Genomic DNA, 8519 nt, shown 5'->3' on the forward strand with positions numbered 1-8519 from the left:
CCCCCCCCCAATTTAACCACCATCAACTCAAGCCTCAACAGCAGAACAAGTACCCAACAGACCTCTCAAACAATCTCAACGCAGACACAATGCCTTGCAACGTCATCAACAACCCGAGCTTTGAGACCGGCGCTCTCGATGGATGGTACGCCTCCACCGGTAACGTCGCCAACATCGTGCAGGGCACTATCGCACACGCCGGAAACTACTACCTGTAACAATCCCTCACTCCCACCCCTGAAGTTCGTTCTATTCAATTCTAACACTTCATGACCCTCAGCGATGTCACTGGCACAGCCAAGTTACCCCAAGTCTCCGTCGCACAGGACCTGTACTGGCTCGATGACGAGAACGAGCACGACCTAACCCTTTGGGTCCGCGTGGCCGATCCCATCCCCAGCACGGGTCACTGCGAAGTGAGCGCTTATCTCGGCGAGGACCCCGAGGCGGGTGCGATCACCTCCGACTTGATCTGGCACGCCGGCGAGTGGATCCAACTGACTGGATCCATCCAGCCCCCGGCGCGGGATTTGACCCTGCACTTCGTCGGCTCCTGCATTGACGCTGGGAAGGAGGTCCCCGCGCATATCCTGTTTGATGATGTGGTCCTGAGTGACTGTTAGATGTGGCTGTGGATTGACAAGTAGAGTGCCACGGAATGTTGGACATGATCGGATTCTTCCGCGTTGAGGAAATACTGTATATAGGCCTGCCTGTCGATCATTCACCAGTCATATCTAGGTACACACCCAACCGGCTCTTCTGAAGTTGAACGTGCATTATGGTTACTGGACAGGATTGTACAGAACTGTTGGAAGAGAGGAAGCACCAATAGTACCACTGCGGATAAAGACCGTGTGGTGCTCAACCCTAATCATCCCATCTACTGGCGCCCAATGTGCATGTTGTTCGAGTGTTGAGTATGTAGTGACGCAGAAAGGCTCCTCTCCTTTCTTCCACACATCGTTTTCTTATAGGCTTCCTTAGAAATAAACTTTTTGTTCCAGAAACCAGAGCGACCGCATGCCTTCTGAATTATAGATGGAGGAGGCCCTGTAAGCACAGCCAACGGCGAAACAAACGCCGTTTATGATCAGGGTAAAGGCATGACTATCATTCATTGATCAATGACATTTCTGTTTGGGGTTGGTATGAATTGATGTTATACTTCCCTTTCTTTTTTTCTTTTTTGGCTATCATTAAATCGCCTAGGCAAACAGATGGCAATGGTATAAAACAAGGCTCCGGTTCGCTGTTTATGGTTCCCCTTTCCAGTCGCCGCTATCTAAGCTTCCCTCAAGCTTCGCCCTCAACCACGGAATCTCCTCCAAGCCGTACCGATACGCCCGGAACAAGGCATTAGACTCCCCCGGAAACAACCGCGCCGTCACCTCATCGGGATACGGCGCGAAGTGGGGGTTAACATACTCCCAGCAGATCTCGCCCTCGCGCGTGACCTCAAATAGCCGCCCAAAGGCACTCTCGCACAGCAGCGTGTTCCCGTTCCCCAACCGCTGGGCACTGCCCATGAACGGCGTGAAGAAGGCGATGGGCTGCGAGCGATCGCGGTACTCCCAGACGATCTGCTTCGTGGCACGGTCGACCTCGATGGCGCGGGAGTAGGTGATCGACTCGCCGGTGCGGAAGGCCCCGTTGTCGAAGATGAGGATGTTGCCGTTGTCCAGCTCGGTGGCGTTGTGCTGCTGCGCCAGGGTCTCGGAGCCCAGGTGCCAGACGATGGCGCCGGTGGCCTTGTCGATGATGATCACCGCGGACACGGAGCGCAGCGAGGCCAGAATGTGCCGCCCGTCGCGCAGGGGCAGGACGGAGTTGATGAGCGGGTAGTGCTCGCGGGTGTAGTGCGGTTGCAGGGAGAAATCCGCCGCGCGGGGCAGCAGGTGCTCCGAGACCTTCCATTGCCACACGAGCTGGCCCGTCGCGTCGACTTCGTTGATTGTGTCCGCGTACGTGCGGCCGTCGATCTCGCTGCCGGGAACGCCGCCGAGCACCTGTGCCGCTTGTGTGGCGGACAGCAGTTCCAGGCTCGTGTAGAGCAGGCGCCCGTCGCCGTAGTGATATTGGTCGTGGTGGGCGAGGGGGTCGATGAATTGGCGCACGATGGTGCCCTCGGCGTCGAGCTCGCTCATGATGCCCCCGCCGTACTTGTTGAAGAAGGGGAAGGGGAATGGCCCGCCGTCGTGTGTGGTCTGGTTTGGGGAGGGGCGAAGCGTGTTAACGGCCAGGTTGCCGTTGGCGAGGATTCGCGCGTGTCGGCCGATTCGACCAGGGAGCTTCCAGGTGTGTACTTCTCTGCCATCAATGTCGATGAGGTGCGCTCGGTCGCTGGTGAGAGGGCAGAAGAGTGTGTAACCTCCGAAGGATCGTTGCTTGTCGACTCCAATGAGACCAACGCCTCGTCTCTTCAGGGTGTTTTGCTCCATTGCAGGGAAAGAAAGGATGAGGCTGTGAAAGTATCTTGATAAAAGCAGTGGTATACACCAGCCAAGGCCGAAAAAAATAAAATTCGACGTCTTAAATGAAAGTGGCAGGGGTTGACTCTGTTATGTGCCTGTGCAAACGAGATGCCGCGGGCCGGCGGCTTGCCGGCGGCATCCCGCCGGCATCGGATCCCTCCGCACTTCTGCTACAGTGACACTTATTCTGATATCAGAACATGGCTTTATCACCTCATCTACCAACCTATCCGGTGCAGGTATCGAATCAGTGCTGGACAACCAGTAAAGGATAAAAATGGAGGGATTTCATCCGAAGCATGTTGGGAAGCCTTGCTATCTCCCACCTGATATACAACGCCAATATGACTGCTTCAACCAAGTCAATGTCGGTAGTGCCTGAGCCAGACGGACACATCGATGACCTTATCAACATCCCGGGGTATGACCCGGACCTCCAACCCACAGCTGGTGAGACCCGCAAGGCCAAGATGAAGGTCGACTTGTGCATTCTACCTTTCATCGTGGTCTGCTTCTGCTTTTTGCAGTTCGACCGCACAAACATCGGAAATGCTTTGACAGATACGCTGCGGGCTGATATTCATGTGAGCAACTCGGCGATCAATATGGCCCAGACCCTGTTCACCGTGGGCTTCATCATTACCGAGTTGCCTTTCAACGTAATCAGTCGATACATAGGCCCCGAAAGATTCTTGCCTATTAACATGTTCGTCTGGGGCGTCGCCACATGGTCCCAGATCTTCATCAAGAGTGCGTCGGGGCTGATCGCCGCCCGATTCTTCATCGGAGCCCTCGAAGGCGGGTATATCCCCGGGTTCGCCCTCTACATCTCCCAGTACTATACCCACCAGGAGCTTGCGCTGCGATACGCGATATTCTGGGCCTCAAATAGTTTTGCTGGCATTCTTGGTGGCCCTCTGTCCATCGGACTTCTCTCCCTAGGCGGTCGACACGGGCTTCAGGGATGGCAGTGGCTTTTCTTGATAGGTGAGTTCTGCGTTCGAGATCGACTTCCCACACAATCCAACTGACAAACAAGCAGAGGGCCTCCTTACCTGCTTTCTCGGTATTGTGGCGTATCTGTACCTCCCACACAGCCCCATCCGCTCCAAGACCTTCTTCCGCCGATCATATAACATCTTCACCCCCCGCGAGGCCTCTATCCTGATAACCCGGGTGCTCAACGGCGACCGCACCAAGGCACACCGATCACAAGGGCGTCACCAGCGGCAGTCTATCACACTCTCTGACGTGTGCAGCACCTTCACCGACTGGCGCCTCTACGGACACCTGGCCGCCGCTTTCTTGTCGATGTTGATGATCTCACCAATGAACACCTACGCGCCCTCTATCATTAAGAGTCTCGGCTTTACCAGTCTGCAAGCCAACGGCCTCAACTCTGTCGGCAGCGCCGGCGCATTACTCTTGTCCGTCACATTGGCGTTTAGCAGCGACCGGTCGCAGGAGCGTGGGGTCCACATTGCCGTCGGATACCTCTGGGGTGCGGCGGGTTTGTTGTGGTTGGCGTTGGCGCCGGATTCGAGTGGGAAATGGTTGCTCTATGGTATGTGTGTTTCCCACGCGGTGCTCCTGTTTCTTGTTGATATACTTTCTTCTGTTCCCCCTCCTACTTTTTTTTCTTTCACCTATAATAGACACTGATAGCAAGTACCAGGGGGAGTCGTGTGGACCCAGATGGGGATGGGCTGCGCCCAAGCGATCAGCGCCGCCTGGCTGACGACGAAGATGCCGGAGCGGAAGCGGCCAGTGGCGCTGGCGGCGTATGTCATGAGTATTCAGCTGGCGAATCTGCCAGGCAATCAGTTGTTTCGAACACAAGGTATGATGTAGTTACTCGTTTGTGGCTCTTTTATGGTTGATCAAGGCTAACAAAACCAAAAGATGCACCGCGGTATACCCGTGGGCTTATCATTGCCGCCTCTTGTGCCATTGGAGCCGCCGTCATCATTTTGGTTTGGAAAGTGCTCTACCGCGTGTTCGATCAGGAAGATCATCTAGCTGAAAGAGAGCAGGCGGGGTTTTACGATGCAAGTCGAAAGGAGGATCAACCATGAGAAAAGTGACACAGAGCGGACAACTGGGGATGTAGTTATCCGGCAATCAGATGTTGGAATACTAGACAATTAGTCATGGCTTGGCACTTGATCTATGTAGTGATTTACATTTTTTTGTAGAGCTAGCTGGCTAGACTCACTTGCGGCTCTTTGTGCTGGTTAACCCCTCGAAGCCATAGTGAAGTGCACAAGATATGCTACAACTGCCAAGGTACGGATACAGTTGCAAGGTAACTTCGCGTACCTTATCAATGCCGCTAAACCACATTCGTGGACCTGATATCACCCCATTCTACACTAAAGTTCGCCATTGGCCCACTCCCCGATAAGATAAGCACTCCATCAGCTTTTCCAGTGTAAGTTACCTTATGCCCCTGACGACCGCACTGTCTTCAAACTTGGTCGAACCATGCCTCCTGTACGGTCAGCTAGGGCCTCGAAGGCGTGTACGTCGTGCCGCAAGAACAAAACACGATGCTATCCATCGCAAGGTCCCGGCAGCGGCTGTCTTCGCTGCGCGACGCTAACGCAGCCTTGCTCGCTGGATCCCGAGCAGACGAGCCCTAATTGCAGGTCGAGCCCGTCAACTCATTGCCGGTCGGAACATACTCAGAACACAAGCACCGTCGCTTCCGAGGTTAATCAGCGGAGTGCGGTGGATGAGAGGTGCTATCTCTTCCTGCAGATGTTGTTTTTCTGATATTGAGAATAGTCCTGAGCTAACAGCCATAAGCACAGAATCGCCAGACTGGAAAGAACGGTAGAGAGTTTGGTTGACCGTCTGGATGCCAAGATCGATGCCCTAGCTAGCCGGTTCAACGAGGAAACCCCTCCGAGGAGGACAGAACAAGGTATCATTGAGCATGAACCAGCTCCTGTGCTCCTCATCAGGGAGGCTGCCTTAGACGCTGGCGTACGCTCACCGGAGCAGAACGACGCTCGTCCTGAAGTGTATGCCGACCCGATATCTTCAGGGCTGGTTTCATCGTCTATCGCCCACTCATTGGTCGAACTGTGAGTGTGCGTCCCCAATCATACCTCAACTGGCACCGCTAGCTTACACTAAGCCCCCAGATTCCATACCCACTACGGCAGATGGGTGAAGTTTCCAGAGGATCTCTCAACACCGGCCCTTCTCTCGCGAATCGGAGGGTCGTCGCTTCTTACATGCAGTGTATTGTTAATTGCAGTCAGACACACCACACCAGACCTTGCGGACAGACTCGCGCCTCAGTTGTTCCGAGAAGCAAAACGCCTTGTCACCTCCTCCTTACTCATGGTCCCACAGACGACGCCATTCTTCCAGGCGGTTCTGATTCTGAGCCTGTGGTCGACGACCATCGGCCAAGTGCCGCTGAGTGTTGACAGCTGGCTTTTGACCGGCTATGCTTTGCAGCAGGCATTGATCAGCCCGGACTTAGTGGAAGTCATGCGACCCGACGCAGCTCTTCCGACCGTACAGAAACATGTCGATGCATGGTGTCTTTGGAACCACCTATGCCTGGCTCACTTACAGCACGTCCTTCCCCTTGTCGCTTTCACAATCCTACCTTACTGACGTATCTCTCAGATACTGCGTAGGGACCCGCCGCCAGGCTCAATTGACCGACGTCGACATCCAACGCTGCGCACGATTGATGCAAATGGACAGCATCACCAACTACGAAGCGCGAATGATCGCCGAGGTCAAGCTGTACTGGATCATCTATCGCAAGTGTTGCGGATCGCATCCGGATCTCGAAGCCGTGAAACGCGCTCTAGCGAATTGGCAGCAAGAGTTCCTCGTACTGTTTGGTATCTGCTGTCCTTCCCCTTGTTTACTCGCTCCTGCGGCTCCTGACCATGCTTCCAGCGCAACCTCGCTCCCAGTTTCTGCGCATGGGCTTTCACTTCGCGCACCTCCTCGCCTACAGCAACCGCCTGAAATCCTCATCTCAAGAGTCATTAGACAACATGGCCAGCAGCAGCAGCAGCAGCAGCGCATCCCTCGTCGCCGGAATGCTGTCCCACGCGAAGAACATCATCGACCTCGCGATCGACACCACGGACGACCGAACCCGCCACCTGACGGATCAGATCTACCACCTCGTCACATTCGCAGCGCTCACCCTCTGTCGCCTTGTGCACACCTACGAGGAGAACCTGCGCGCCACGGGCCACGATCTGGACGCTTTGGATGGTCTGGTGGTGCAGCTCGTCGACTGGCTGCGGTCGATTGGGCTTCCAACAAGCCACGCCGCATATATGCTGGGCGATATTGTGTTTGCGCGGTTCGCCAAATTGCGACCGCATTCGCGAGTGCTGGCGTCAATCACCGCCAGGAGAGGGGGAGGAGAGGAGAAGGAGGACGCCGACTTGGCGCAACCGCTTCTCGACGACAGGTTGTTCTCGGATGATGTTCTGGCGCTGGCGTATCCCGGGTTCATCGGGCTGGAGCTTTTCGACATGGGGCTGGGCGGGGCAGAGGTGTCGTGGCCGCAGTGGGAGGGGGAGTTGTATTCGTCGACGTAAGCGGCTCTTTCGTCGTGTGTATGGGCATTCCAATGAGTGGGGTAGGCTTCTTTAGGTGAAATGTAGGAGAATTTCCTCCCGCTCCAGCCCTAACTCCATGTATCTTGGAGAAAAGAAGCGGAGAGTCGCGTCTGCTAGAGTTCGAGGTTGAGAAATTTGACGCAGTCTCCTTTTCGCTTTGTTTGCTTTATTGGTGGATGAATGCGGGATCAGGAATAGGAGGTACTTTTCCCTAAGTTAGGGCTAATCCTGCCGCCCATACTCTTTCTGTTCCACAACTTCCGAGGCGATTCTCTGTAACAAGTGGCATTGGATGAAAAGGCTTCACCTGAGCACTGGCGACATCAATACCATGTACCAAGTATATAAGCGCAGGACATAAATCCACCTCACCCCATCCAATCCAAACCCAACCCACACGAACTACCAACTCACAAGTGACCTTTACCTCGACCAACCACTGGCAAACACTAGCAACGATGGCTCCCACATGGCACACCGACCTCCGCAAGCACGCGTACGCCAAGTACGAAGAGCTGAAGAAGCACCAAGTGCTGCTGGAGGAAGTGCGCAGTGACGCCGGCACCTGCGATCTGTGCCAGACGGGGCGAAGCGAGCACCAAGGGGCGCTGTGTGAATGCTGGGCGTGCCGGCACACGTACCACCACACGTGCATCGACGTGCTGCGGGTGCGGGCGGCGAACCGGGGCGAGCCGCTGGCGTACGGGTGCCCGCACTGCGGCCGCCCGTGGGCGACGCTCGCCATGCTGGAGCAGCAGGCCGAGGAGGCCGCGCGGCGCCCGGGCCCCGGCGGCTCCCCGCGGCGCGGCCTCCCCTTCACCGACGGCATGTATACCTTTAACTTTCGAGCGGCCACGCGCCAGTACCTCTGTAAGTGGAAGGACCGCGTCACGGGCGGCATCTGCGGGCAGGGTCCCTTCGATACCTTTGAAGACTTCTATCGGCACCATTCCTCGGCCCACGTGGAGATCCTGGACTACCAGTGTGATCTCTGCGAGCCGGGGCGGGGCTTCGTCTCGGCCAAGTTGCTGGTCCAGCATAAGAAGGTCGTTCACTTTGGGGATCCGCGGCGGGGCGACAAGACCGAGCCCGAGCCGTCCTCCGCGGTGGCTGAAGGTGAGGCCGCTGATGGCTCCGTTGCGTCACTGGCGGAGCAGGTAGAGCTCATGGACCTCGACGTGGTCGATAGCATCGAGGACGAGGCCATGCAGGTGGACAAATAGGTGAGCCGAGTTCCTGGCTGTGCAGATACTGTCCTGTAGTATGTCTGCCGACATATCATGCATTACATTGTCGGCGGCTGCGCATGTCTATGGACCACGGCATTAGTACGTCTATCGATACTTTCTTATTTCTTCTGACAGTCTGAAAACAAAAAAAAAAAAAAAAAAAAAAAAAAAAAAAAGAAAAAGGCGGCTTGGAAAAAGAAGCTGGAAAA

General features: G+C 55.5%; 5 protein-coding genes across 5 annotated transcripts; 4 read left to right on the forward strand and 1 right to left on the reverse strand.

Moving 5' to 3' along the window:
- The first annotated feature begins 5 nt into the window (after nt 1-5).
- On the forward strand, nt 6-1005 carry BO72DRAFT_417298 (uncharacterized protein). The gene is made up of 2 exons (XM_040942606.1): nt 6-214; nt 281-1005. Exons 1-2 carry the CDS (start codon nt 90-92, stop codon nt 621-623), a joined length of 468 nt encoding a protein of 155 aa, XP_040795351.1. The 5' UTR covers nt 6-89; the 3' UTR covers nt 624-1005.
- Nucleotides 1006-1256: 251 nt separating this feature from the next.
- On the reverse strand, nt 1257-2441 carry BO72DRAFT_532786 (PQQ repeat-containing protein; the record flags this gene model as incomplete). Its single annotated transcript, XM_040950457.1, has 1 exon — nt 1257-2441. The coding sequence occupies one exon, from the start codon at nt 2439-2441 to the stop codon at nt 1257-1259; it is 1185 nt and encodes a 394-aa protein (XP_040795352.1).
- Nucleotides 2442-2839: 398 nt separating this feature from the next.
- BO72DRAFT_442194 (MFS general substrate transporter) lies at nt 2840-4549 on the forward strand (the record flags this gene model as incomplete). The annotated part of the gene is made up of 4 exons (XM_040943500.1): nt 2840-3472; nt 3519-4038; nt 4150-4314; nt 4377-4549. The coding sequence occupies 4 exons, from the start codon at nt 2840-2842 to the stop codon at nt 4547-4549; spliced, it is 1491 nt and encodes a 496-aa protein (XP_040795353.1).
- Nucleotides 4550-4958: 409 nt separating this feature from the next.
- Nucleotides 4959-7210, forward strand: BO72DRAFT_490589 (uncharacterized protein; the record flags this gene model as incomplete). Its single annotated transcript, XM_040948140.1, has 6 exons — nt 4959-4995; nt 5041-5215; nt 5276-5563; nt 5624-6028; nt 6066-6343; nt 6402-7210. 6 exons carry the CDS (start codon nt 4959-4961, stop codon nt 7058-7060), a joined length of 1842 nt encoding a protein of 613 aa, XP_040795354.1. The 3' UTR covers nt 7061-7210.
- A 329-nt stretch (nt 7211-7539) lies between these two features.
- BO72DRAFT_463884 (uncharacterized protein) lies at nt 7540-8304 on the forward strand (the record flags this gene model as incomplete). Its single annotated transcript, XM_040946612.1, has 1 exon — nt 7540-8304. One exon carries the CDS (start codon nt 7540-7542, stop codon nt 8302-8304), a length of 765 nt encoding a protein of 254 aa, XP_040795355.1.
- Nucleotides 8305-8519: the final 215 nt, after the last annotated feature.

The sequence above is a fragment of the Aspergillus fijiensis genome, assembly GCF_003184825.1.
Source record: "Aspergillus fijiensis CBS 313.89 unplaced genomic scaffold BO72scaffold_104, whole genome shotgun sequence".
Classification (NCBI taxonomy): domain Eukaryota; kingdom Fungi; phylum Ascomycota; class Eurotiomycetes; order Eurotiales; family Aspergillaceae; genus Aspergillus; species Aspergillus fijiensis.

Coding starts and splice junctions, on each gene's coding strand:
- BO72DRAFT_417298 (XM_040942606.1), top strand. CDS start 90: ATGCCTTGCAACGTCATCAACAACCCGAGCTTTGAGACCGGCGCTCTC. Junction 215..280: donor CACGCCGGAAACTACTACCT/GTAACAATCCCT, acceptor CATGACCCTCAG/CGATGTCACTGGCACAGCCA.